The 12,947-nt window shown below is 32.4% G+C and overlaps 2 protein-coding genes across 2 annotated transcripts in view; both read left to right on the forward strand.

Moving 5' to 3' along the window:
* The first annotated feature begins 9,148 nt into the window (after positions 1-9,148).
* On the forward strand, positions 9,149-10,107 carry LOC119829000 (4-formylbenzenesulfonate dehydrogenase TsaC1/TsaC2-like). Its single transcript, XM_038351347.1, has one exon. The coding sequence runs from the start codon at positions 9,218-9,220 to the stop codon at positions 9,980-9,982; it is 765 nt and encodes a 254-aa protein (XP_038207275.1). The 5' UTR covers positions 9,149-9,217; the 3' UTR covers positions 9,983-10,107.
* Positions 10,108-12,458: 2,351 nt separating this feature from the next.
* The window catches only part of LOC119829141 (uncharacterized oxidoreductase SERP2049-like), a 1,730-nt gene continuing 1,241 nt past the window's right edge, over positions 12,459-12,947 (forward strand). The window contains exon 1 of the mRNA XM_038351542.1: positions 12,459-12,943. Coding sequence (XP_038207470.1) covers positions 12,500-12,943 — 444 coding nt within the window. The 5' untranslated portion in view covers positions 12,459-12,499. The remainder of the gene's footprint in view (positions 12,944-12,947) is intronic.

Consider the following 12,947-nt stretch of genomic DNA (forward strand, 5'->3'; position numbering starts at 1 on the left):
TAGTGACACAATATCCGCTCTTAAACTGACAATTACTTGGCAATACAGTTTAATTAAAATCTTCTGGTACTTATTTTTATTTTTTTTTTTGCTTATATCTCATGCATTTGTAATGCATACAATATACAATAAATTTCATTATTATTTTTGGTTTTAGTTATGTCTTACTGTTCGTAGCTAATCTATATATTTTTTAACTCGGTCACCTTTGAAGTGCTGTAGAAATTTACCGCATATGAATTTTTATTGAAGTTTTATTAATTTCCTTCAGCTATAATACTAAATGTATTTCCTTTGGTATATTTACTTCTTATATGCCTCTTTTCTCTCTTCTTCTTATAGCTTTTGCCCGTGGCTTCGCGCGCGTTAAATTCGCAAATATTTTTTTAATGTAATTGTAAAAAACTCTGTTGCAATCTGTTTCGTAATTTTAAAGATCGATTATAAAGTTACACACACAGACGGCGTAAAGCAACTTCGCTTAATACTATAGTGATTCAAATTTCTAGTCATTTTGTGATCGGCTGAAATGTTAACTTTACCTGTACCTGGGTAACGCAATTTGTGACGTTTCGGCAGCTTTCACATTCCGGCCGTCTCTTCTGACTTCCATTAGGAAATTATATCGGAATTATATGCAATCCAGGCTTGGAAGCGCGAGTACAATGCAGAACTATGCAGATAATAATTCTATGGTATATTGTATGTTTATTATTTACATCTTTTCATTTAATTAGTAGTAGTTAGAAATTTTGAAATTAGAAATTTTTTTTTAGTAGTAGTTGTCAAATTCGAAAGCTAATAAATTCGGCTATAATTGTTGTTGTGTTTGTTACCTCATAACTTTTGACTGGATGAACCGATTTTTATGATTCGTTTTTTTATTTGATAGGAGGTATCTCTCATATGGATCTATTTAAATCACGTTCTTATATATATATATATATATATATAAATACATACCTACTTCTGACATTCTTCATTCTTTTACTTCTTTAAAGTTGGTGCAGTTTTTTATAAAAAATAATGATTGATTGGATTTTTCATCAACGTGGTTCGATGTTAAGTTTTATGTAATTTTGGCGGCAAATTGTTATATGGAGTAATTCGTGATAATCATCCGTTTTTCTCCAAAATTGTGTGTGTTATAGAAGATATATATAACACATTTTTATTCATTGCCACAAAACAATTAAAACATAAAGTTTAGGTATTATTGATCTATTTAACCTAAAACACAGAATAAAAATACAAAATGATCAATTTACTTGTAATTTACAGGTTTTCACGAATGTATATAAATTTATTTAAACTGAGCGAAAAAGCACTATCGACCAGGCACTAAAATTTTATTGAAGCATTAATATTACCATATTTTCATACAAATTCTGGAAAGTGCTTATCTCAAGGCAATGACCTCGCGTTTGAACTTCCACGTTAATAAATATCAAAGAAATTATTATGAAGATTAACTTAAAACAAAATTAGTGTTTGGCCAGCGGTCACGAATGCATGAAAATATTTCATTACAAAGAAATGCTGAGTCAGACCAGAGTTTACCTTGGTTTTAAACACAAAGGTATTAGGTACCTACTTGCGATTTTTGACCCGGCAGAACGAGTTAGAATCACGATTATATTTTATCCGACATTCGCAATAGCTAAGGAGTGTGTGATGTATTTATCTACCAATGGGTTGATTCTTTATGCGTTTGACAAGAAGCACTTGTCATTTTAGATATTCAGATTATAGTTCTTCCCAATTAGAGACAATAGTAGCCTACTAAAAATAATTGTTATTTCTGAAATAAAGTTGTATTTTGGATTTGGGAAACTTTTTATAGCTAACTCATTAGTCAAAGTTTTTGAGCAGGCTTCTTGAAAGATTTTTCACAAAACCTTGTACCTCCGTCACTACAAACTACGTACTCGTTAATTAATATTTAACGTATGGAATATGCAACGTACATTCTAGAACATACCATAATTAAACGAGCAAACACCTCAGCAAAAACATCCTTCCATGTAAATCTAGAAAACTGTGTTTGTGTGCGAACTATCATATAGACTGTATGACAACACACACAAGCACATTGACCTATTTATTCCCCATTTTTCTGTAATTACTCACCGCTGCTTTGTTGCCCCCCTCTGGGGGACTTATGCTGGTAAATGCGACAACAGCAAGTTACTAGATAAACCTTTTTTTTAACGCAGTTTTTGCGTAAGGCAAGTTATATAGGCAAGAATATTAAAGTAAATGATGAGTAAGATATGGATTATACAAAGTAAAATTAGACGAGAGATTAGAATTAACTGGTTAGTCTTCTAGTATCTAGTACATTTAGTGGATATTAATCTAGGATAACATCATTTTTTAATTTAAAATATAACTTTGTTTGTTGTTTCTATCCAATACCTACTAAGTAATAACATATTTTTAAAGTATTGGGTAGTATTAATACATATACATATCATTAATATCCTACTAATAATGCAAAAGTTTGTAAGGATGTGCGTGTGTTTGTTGCTCTTTCACACAAAAGCTACTGAACGGATTGCAATGAAATTTGGTACGTAGATAGCTGAACAACTGGAATAACATACAGGCAATTTTTTATTCCGATATTCCTACGGGATACGGACTTACGCAGGTGAAACTGCGTGGCGCAGCTAGTTACTTATCAACATAAAACACCTAATCACATTCTAATTTAAATCATCAAATAAAAGAAAATCTCCATATGTTACACTGTAAAATAGAAAAAAAATTCCAAGTTCAAAGTATACGTTGTGACAGTATTCAAAATAATCGTGCTGCATGAATCATCGTCACCTCTAGTACATAGGTATTACCTAGAACCTAGGTACCCTTGACGGGATGAAGGGTGCGCAGTCGCCTGAAAATCATCACGTTCTTGATGATTGCAGGGGTGATCTTAATATTGCATTAACAATTTTGTATATAAGTCGTCTTTAGGGGAGTTCACATTATGGGATCGCCTTAGGTTAAGTTTTAATAATGTTTTTATTTTCATACACTTCCCTGTAACGCTGGAAAACTGTAGGGACTGGTGCATTTTCTTTTACATTACGTTTGATAGTGAACTAGTATGTGTGTGGTGTGAATAAACCTCACTATGTAATGAAGTATTTAGTTCAAGATGAGACTAGGTTGTTCTACTGAATATCGTCTTAATCTCGTTCTTGATTAATTCTAAGAATGAGAATTATAAATTTTACATTTGAATATCAGGCTTAGAAATTCAATCTTTTTCCCACCTCACGGATACATGTGTTTTCCTACACAGTTATATACATTATATTTATAAGTACATTATAAATATAATATACACAACATTTTTTTGCACGCTCGGCTGGTCTCGAAACCTGTAATTTTTATCTCAGGTCGAGGTTCTTACTACCACCACCACATATAAGTACTAACTGTAACCGTACATGTTACGACTATATCTATAAGAACCAGGAACTTGGTTAATAACCATTCAATTGAAAATTCACCTTTTGATTCACAGAAAATTGAATGCGAATACATATCTACGATACGTGTTATTTTAATGCATTGGTGAGCCTAATTCAATAATCACTCCATCAAAATTATACGCAGTTGCTGACATCAATATAAATGGAAGTGTTAGCCATTGGATAAATAATTGCTTTTATTTATAATATCTGTGTTGTCAATCGAAATACTTGGTTGGACTGACTAGCTTTGATATACGATGATATCAGCAAAAATACCAGAAACCAGTGACAGACTAGACGGGAGACTTCAAATCCCACAGTTTTATTAAAGTTTATGGAAGATAGCTACTGAGTTACTTTGATTTTAATGTCTTACGAATTCTATATTTGCCTAATTTAGTATGCTTCCTCGTTATTTGTCCTACAACATACATTTAAGGATTTTCGATGGCTATAAGTAGATGAATGTTACTTCGCGTCTATCTTCTCCGTTATCGCATAGATAAGATCTTTCATTTGCGTATAGAACACATCAAAACAATTGACATGGCAGCTTCGTTAGTTATAAATCCCTCGCAAAATAACACACCCAATTTCCAAGCCACATCCAGTAGTTCACACGCAACTTTCAAACGAAACCTGTCATCCCTTTGATCCTTTAGTGCATTGAAAATTTTAATCGAAGCCCTAACCACTGACGCTTGATCGCGATAACAAGTTAATTGACCATGTAGAGGGAATATCAAAGCTTTGATAGGCTCCTGGCTGAGTAAACATTGTATATTAGTATATTGCATAGTGGAAACTGTTCAAACGTACGTCTGGTCCGCTTTATTGGTGAATGGAGATGTTTGGTGCGTTTATACCAACTGAACCAATATGACTATATTTTTTACTTATATGATTGTTTATTACGTACGGTAAGTGGGAGAGGCGGAAGCCCATATCGTATTCCTCACTCATCTAAGTCCATTCCTTCATTCCCTTTCATTATACCCTACCAGTTAAAAACTAGAAACGCATTTGTATATGTCCTACCTCTAATAATCTTCATGGACGGTGGACGCTACCTCTAATAATCTTCACGCTTAAATCAGACGAACCACCAGCGCGGCCGCCATAACATAACATTTGCAGGGTGTTTATTTATTTAAATTTAATCACCTCATACATAATTATATAATCTGTTTAATATATTCATTTAGTTTGTTAGTAGCAAAATGCTTAAAAACTATGTTAGTACATGAAAATAACATTTGAAATTATCTTATTCCATTGATGTAAATAATTTACAGCAATGGTTTACATATTGACAATATAGTCTACTCGCAATACGCAATTATAGAAATGCATTGACGATGGAGTCTAATTTATTTATTTATTTAATTCAAATAAAACTTACAGCTATAAACAATCGTAGTATAAGTGAAAAAAGAGTATAAGTCCCATTACAAGTACATCTATGTACCATTGTAATGCAATTAAAAACGTCGTTCGTATTATAATTTACTAGATTATATTGATATTAGATTAATGTTTAAAAAAGGCCATATATTTTTTTAATTGATGTTCTGTGGTACAGAAAAGATCGAAATTCATCTCTTTCATAAGAGGCTGAAATGTCTAAGATCTAAGATATAATCATATGTGTGTATGCATCAAATATTATACACATCTATTCGTTGACACAAGTAAAGCAGAAATACTTAAATATAAGAGTCGAAGCAGTGGGCAAAAACCAGTAAGAGGTTTTCGCGTGAAAAAGAAACAAACATACATCTATTAATTTTTCAAAACCTGCGTGTTGGTAGGATTTGTCTATGTCGATTGTCAATAAGAACTGATCTATGTCACAAACTTAATAGTTCCATAGACACGGCAAGATAAATTTAATTATTTGGACACCATATAATAATTTAATAAATTTAATAAGTTTTTCAGCATTATTACGTTATCTGTGGTTTGAGATTCTTTTTACAGTTGTTATCCTGATCTACGTGAAGACAAATCCAACAATCCAAAAATCATTAAAATGCGTTCAGCCGTTCTTATCTCCATCTTGTCAAATTAATTGGTACCTACCTAACTACCATTTATTTGATGTTTTTTTTTTTTATTTTATGTATGAATATTTTCTTCGAATGCTCATTTTACTTTATTCATAATATTTGAACAAAAACATCTGAATTTGTTGTTAGTTGACCGATTACCGTTTCAAATTATGTTTAGTCTATATATGCGATCTATCTCATAACAAAATAAAATTTATTTAAGTTCTATTCATTTTTATGAATTATAAACAATGACTCATTACCGTTTTCACTTATACTTATAATCTCGCGTTATTCTCGTATTGGATAATAGAATTTTCTTATACACGCATTACACATACAGTGGAACGCGATTTTATGTACTAATAATGAAATCGACTTCTTAAACTGCGCGAATAGTTAAAGTCAAAAAAACAAGTCAGTTATACCCTGCTCTAATTTTAAGAACGGCTGCACAAATGTCAATGACTTCGTTTTTTACTTTGATGACATGAAATTTCAGTGAGTAGGGCTGAGACCTGTATCCAAAAGGATACGCGTCTCGGGAGGACTGGGAAGGAAGAGCAAGGAAAACCTTACCCTTCCCAATCCTATGGTTAATTCCTTTCGTCGATCCTTTTGATTAAGCCTCATCCACTTAAGGTGGCAATCCATAAGTCGCTAACCATCAGGCTACCCACAAACTTTCACATAAAATAATAGATAACACTTTATTGCACACAAGAATTTTCCGGAAAACATAGATAAACACAAACTAAAGAGAGAAGATGTCCAAATGGCGGTCTTATCGCTACGTAGCGATCTCTTCCAGAATATACAAACAATTAGTTGTAACATCTGCATTATTTAACTACAAGTAAAGCAAATGAATTTCACTTTATTAATAACGAATTAAAAGTAGACATGAAAATATTATTTCTGAACACAAATACACCAGAGAAGTTCACTTATACTATAATCTACCTAAAGATGAGATCGCAATTATTTCGACTAAAGTCAATCATCGCCCCCATATTTTCTATAGTTGTGTGGCTTTAAAAGGGATTGGGTTTTAAACCTGTCGCGAGGAGAGAAGCAATTTTCGCGTTTGATTGATGCCCGTTTTGGGTATAACAGACAAGAGAGTTAACAATTTATAGACAGCTAAAGAAACAATATAAAAAGAAAAATTCTCAAATATATGAGTTGTTTTGCCAATTAACAATTTTTTTTGTAGACATTTGGATAGAAATTCAGAAGATCATTTATTGAGAAAATTCAAAATACTGTTATTTTATTTAAAACTGAATTCTTATTTATTAACCGACAAACGTGCGCGTGATTTTTGGTTTGATAAAATAGTTGGAACGTTTGTGACCGATTTTCTAGATAGGGTATCGTATACCATGTTTTGAAATTAATTTTGATTACGACATGAAAATATCAACAGTGTCACGTAAGCTGCATCATAACTAAAATATAAACAATCAATATTCCAAAACTGAAATGAATAGCGCCGTTTATACGTTAATCTATCTACATTGCACTGGGTCTATTGGTTTGTCAGAGGCCATTATGGGAGAGTAAACAACTGTAACACCATTTACATGACTCCTTTGTGATTTACATGCTCTGATACGAATGGCCTCCGAAATTGCTTTTAAATTTAATCGATTCGCTATTAATTTGTACCATAACATTTATCAATAAGGTCTTTTTTATTTTGAAATTGTTATTGTCCATTGCTGTGTGCATGTTGAAAATAACTTTGTAATCGATAATATTTCTTACATTTTATAAGACCAATTTATACGCTTTAAAAGTGCTTATTCGAAATGGTCTATCTGATGAAATCTTCGCTTATTAATATGTCAAATGTGATTGTAACTCCTCCCTTAACTGAACTTTCCAGGATAAAAACTTATTAACTATTAAAAAGAACAATGTAGCTATATATCTTGACAAGCGCTGACTGAGCCTTGAATCCGTACAATCCCAAACCATTCCCTTTCGAGATAAAATTGTCACGTCCTTTGAATTAATTTACTCGTGGATTCCCATATCCATCTATCCCGTAAAATATTGAAAATGTTTATCAGTACACTGACTTGAAAAGGTTTAGAGTCATCTTCATCTACTCGTATTTATACAAACCCTGATTATGCTTTTATCATCATGATTATGTCCTATTATATTTGATTTGTCAGTCGTTGGACTGAGTGTTGACCAATTCTATTACATCCTCTCGCATTGACCGTGATATCGTGGTAAACATGCAACATACATAGTATTTTCTTGTGTGTTGATTTTACACGAGTATTATACACTAGCTGTGCCCCGCGGTTTCACCCGCGTAAGTCCGTATCCCGTAGGAATATCGGAATAAAAAGTTGCCTATAGGTTATTCCAGTTATCCAGCTGTCTACGTACCAAATTTCATTGCAATTGGTTCAGTAGTTTTTACGTGAAAGAGTAACAAACATCCATACATCCATACTTACAAACTTTCGTATTTATAATATTAATAGGATTTAGAAATTAAAATCTTCTTAAGGGATTTTAAATGCGTTTCATTATTTACCACGCTCGCTGTAAAGTGTTCGAAACGTCGGAATAATAATATAATAAATAAATCGCGTTTAAAATCCGTTAAAAAGTTTTTAATTTCTAAATGCCACATACGTTTTAGCTGACTTTTAAATTTGAATTTTATGTTTGTGCGTGTGATCTTTTTCGATTTTTTCGAAAATTATTTAAATATAATCGGTTTATACTGCCTCGCTCATCAAACATTTTCATTTATGTAATCGGTAATGTCGTTTTACATAGAATAGATTATTTTGCAATTTTTTTTAAATTCAATCAACATCATTTTCAATCAACCATCAAATTTAAAACCTTCGTCTTACTATAAACAAAAATGTTACAGCTCGTTTGTTTTGACAATTATTAAATGGAAAAAGTTTATCCACTGTTTACCATTATTTTATAAAACTCAAAGGAATTCTTTATCCTTTTGAACTACAAACTTCACTAAAAATAAGAGCATTAGATGATATTTCTAAGAAGGTTGAATGAATGAATGAAAATTCTTTATTGCGTAAAAATCGAAAAATAAGCAGGCGTACAAAAAAACTTAAATTAAATTCGCAAAGGGCGGCCTTATCGCTAGGTAGCGATCTCTACCAGGCAAGGTTCTGATACAAAGAAAACAAGTCATTCATTTTTTATTCCGATAATTATAGCGTAACAATATGATGTATCTTGCTAATTTTTTAACCGTAAATATATTATGTTTAATTTAATTCTTAAATAAATGTAGATATTATTTACTTTGATGAGTTAAACTTATAATAAGGCAAGTATGCCTTTAGCAATTTAGTGATTATCTAAAATAATTATCTTATATTTATGATACTTAATGAAATATATTCAAACTAGTTAGAAGTCATGATAAGATAAGGAAACTAAAAAGATGTATGAAAATATATCTACAATTTTGCGGTATATTATTTCAATAAGCCATTACCCACACCCTTGATAACACAATGCCGTTTAAAGTTAAATTTGCAGAAGTCATTAAATACTAAATAAATACGTGTGAGCGTATGTCATTCCGCAGTCTAGAATTGACCGTGATATCTTGCAGTTGTGTCCTATGTAAAGGTTTTTTTTATCAAAACAACTTGTGCAATCATTACAATGGACTTCAAAGATAAAGTGGTTCTTATCACCGGCGCGAGCTCGGGGCTTGGAGCTGCAATCGCAGTTTACATGTCACAGCTATCAGCGAAATTAGTATTGGTCGGACGAAATAAGAAAAATTTGGAAGCTGTCGCCCAACAATGTGAAAAATCAAAGGGAATAAAAGCACTCTCAGTAATAGCTGATGTATCGAAAGAAGCAGACGTGGAGAGAATTGTCAATGAAACGATAAATCACTTCGGTAAATTGCACGTTCTTGTAAATAATGCTGGTGTAGTAGAACTGGGTGGTATTAAGGATACCGCAGCATTGTCAAAATATGATAAGATAATGTCTACAAATGTTCGCGGGGTGCTTCAACTAACTATGCTTGCTGTTCCTCATCTGATCAAGACCAAAGGCAACATTGTGAACATATCCAGCATTGTAAGCACCAGAGCAGCCCCTGGCATGTTAGCCTACTGCATGTCAAAAGCGGCATTAGACCACTTCACGAAGTGCATCGCTTTAGATTTAGCTGCGGATGGTGTTCGCGTGAATGCAGTTAACCCCGGCCTGGTGAAAACAAATATTTTGAACGTAGCCGGATTCTCCGATGTTGAGGTGGATTCATTATCTAAGAAAGTAATTGAAACTACACCGCTAGGGAAATTGGCTGAAGCGGACGACATCGCGGCTATGGTGGCATTCCTCGCGAGTGATTGTGCTAAGAGCATCACTGGATGCACTCATCCTGTTGACAGTGGTAAATCGCTGGTGTAATTTCATTTGTTGCAGTTTTTAAAATACGTTAAATTATTTGCTTCATAACAAAATTTTGATTCGCTTTATTTTGTTTTAATTTTGTTGTATGTATTGAAACCGTTGTATAAAAAACAGTACTATGAATATACCATTAAAGTATAAGACACGTAATGAGTTGTACTCAAGGCAATACAAATAAATACTGTTTAAATAGACGAGATGTTATTTATCATATTATCATCTTTATCGTCACCATACCTATAAATATAAAGATTGTTATACATCCCAAAGACTAACCTGTAAGCTCATACTGTCCACGTAAAATCAAGCAACACAACTCAGTCATTCTATTTCCCAAAACAGAAAAAATAACAATATGAAAATGCCATACAATAAATGTATATTTGCATACCACTATTGCTGACTGAACGATGAATCAGCACAATGCACCTTTGTTGGGTGTTTTTTGGTATTCATAGATTTTTCATATCCGTCCCATCTTTCCCTCAAGTGTATTGAAAGTGTTTATCACGAATAGAAAAGGTTAAGAGTCACCTTTATGTATTTTTATAACCCCCGACTCTGCTCTTGTCATCTTTTATTGTGATAAAACTAAATATTCCTGAACAAAATAAACGTTGTTGTTTTAAGTAAAATCTTTTCCATATTAAAAATATATGCTAATACAGTCTGAAATCAATTATCATAAACAATTGCAACGAAATTCTCCTAAAATTTTATGCAATTTTACACATACAATAACGATACAAGAAATACCTTAAATTGTACCCAATACCTAGTTAATTTCTTTATTGAATGTTACATCCTATCCTACTAATAGCTAAATAATTGCTCTTTCACGCAAAAACTGCTGAATCGATTGCAATGAAATTTAGTACGTAGACAGTTGGACAACTGGAATAACATATAGGCAACTTTTTATCCCGATATTACTACGGGATACGGATTTACGCGGGTGAAACCGCGGGGCGTAGCTAGTGTATAAATAAATTAATGAAAATAAATGTTTTTCTCCTTGTCAATCCTTTATTTTTTACTTAAAAACGTGCAACGCATTTGTAGTGGTCCTATCTATGCAAATGATCTTGGACGGTTGTGGTCGCTTACCATCAAGCAGACCATCGGCTCGGTTTCCCACTCTAACATAAAAAAAAACAACAAACATTAGCATTATGTATATATACAAGCTTTACTGTGACAAACTCTCATGCGATGTCGCATAAGAGCTATTACCAAACTCAATTACTAAATCGAATAACCATCATACAACAGAATTTGATAAATAAACTTGTAGAGTTCCTACAAGTTTATTTATCTTATATCAGTTATAAACCCACACATGAAGCCAGGTCAGTCTTATAGTATACGCGATAACAGTGGCAATATCAAATTAAAAAGAATCATAAAAATCGGCTCACGCCGTTGTGAGGCAGCAACCACAAAAAACAAACAAATCGGTAACCTCCTTTTTTGAAATCGGTTAAAAACAAAACAATCGAAGCTTAAATTATGGTGCAACATAACAACAGTAGATAATTATTTCCAAGAACTATTTTATATCTGCTAAGTCATTCATTTTTCATTTCGATTATTATGAAGTTTACTGCGTAATGTAACTTACTAATTTAAAAAACATAATAACATACTTCATTTTATTATTAAAATTTACAATTTATAACAGTCACAATTCATGTTTATGTAAAAATATAAAAAGGTTGCCAAAACAATGCATTCATGCCAATGTTTCACTAGCTAGGAGACACAGCTGACCATGTTACGTTTTATTTCATGCATATTTATGAAAACTTTAATATTTAAAGACCATAAAATCAACCAAAGTCAAACATAAAATGACCATAGGAAACTAATGAATGATGCGTGTGTTCATTCAACATGTGATTATTTTATACAGTTATAAATTGCATATGTAAATAGCAACTTAAATTATGTTTTCAATATGAGATAATATTAACAAACTACTATCTTATATAGGCATATATAGGCAATAAAGAGTTTATTAAGTCTAGAGTATTTAAGTCCAGAAGACAATGTGGTGAAATAAACAAACGAAAAATATATAACTATAACCTTTGAAAATATACCAGCAATATTTTTTTATCAAGTAAGAAAAAAAAATATTAAAAACTGTATATTATAAATAATTAATCTTATTATAGTAAACTGTTTAGAAATATTACCTAATAACAACTCAAGTATCTCTTTGAATATAAATGTATAAACTAAAACTGAAACATACATTTATTTATTTACTTAGACTTCTAGAAGCACTTTTGCATCGTCATAACATACTTGTATTGTGGCTTTATTTGAATGATTAATTGAATGATCACTATCACGCCCGAAAAAGCAATATTATGTCATCAGACAATTTATTTGCGGAACTGGTTAAATATGGATGTTGGCCAATTTAATTCCGCACTCTAGCATTGACCGTGCTATCTTACAGTTGTGTCTCGTGTATAAGTTCCTTAAAACAGTCGTGTTATTATAGCAATGGATTTCAAAGATAAAGTAGTTCTTATCACCGGCGCGAGCTCGGGCCTTGGAGCTGCAATCGCAGTTCACATGTCACAGCTATCAGCAAAATTAGTATTAGTCGGACGAAATGAGAAGAATTTGAAAGCCGTCGCCGAACAATGTGAAAAATCAAAAGGAATCAAAGCACACCCGGTAATAGCTGATGTAGCTAAAGAAGCGGACGTGGAGAGAATTGTGAATGAAACGATAAATCACTTCGGTAAATTGGACGTTCTTGTAAATAATGCTGGTGTAACAGAAGTGGGTGGTATTAGAGATACCACATTGGCAAAGTATGATAGGATAATGTCTATCAACATACGCGGAGTGCTTCAACTAACTATGCTTGCGGTACCACATCTGATCAAGACCAAAGGCAACATTGTGAACATATCCAGCATTGCCAGCACTAAAGCATTCCCTT

This window comes from Zerene cesonia, chromosome 9, assembly GCF_012273895.1.
Source record: "Zerene cesonia ecotype Mississippi chromosome 9, Zerene_cesonia_1.1, whole genome shotgun sequence".
NCBI classification, from domain to species: Eukaryota; Metazoa; Arthropoda; class Insecta; order Lepidoptera; family Pieridae; genus Zerene; species Zerene cesonia.

What these genes read in the sequence shown, in the direction of transcription:
- LOC119829000 (XM_038351347.1), top strand. Translation starts at nt 9,218, where the DNA reads ATGGACTTCAAAGATAAAGTGGTTCTTATCACCGGCGCGAGCTCGGGG.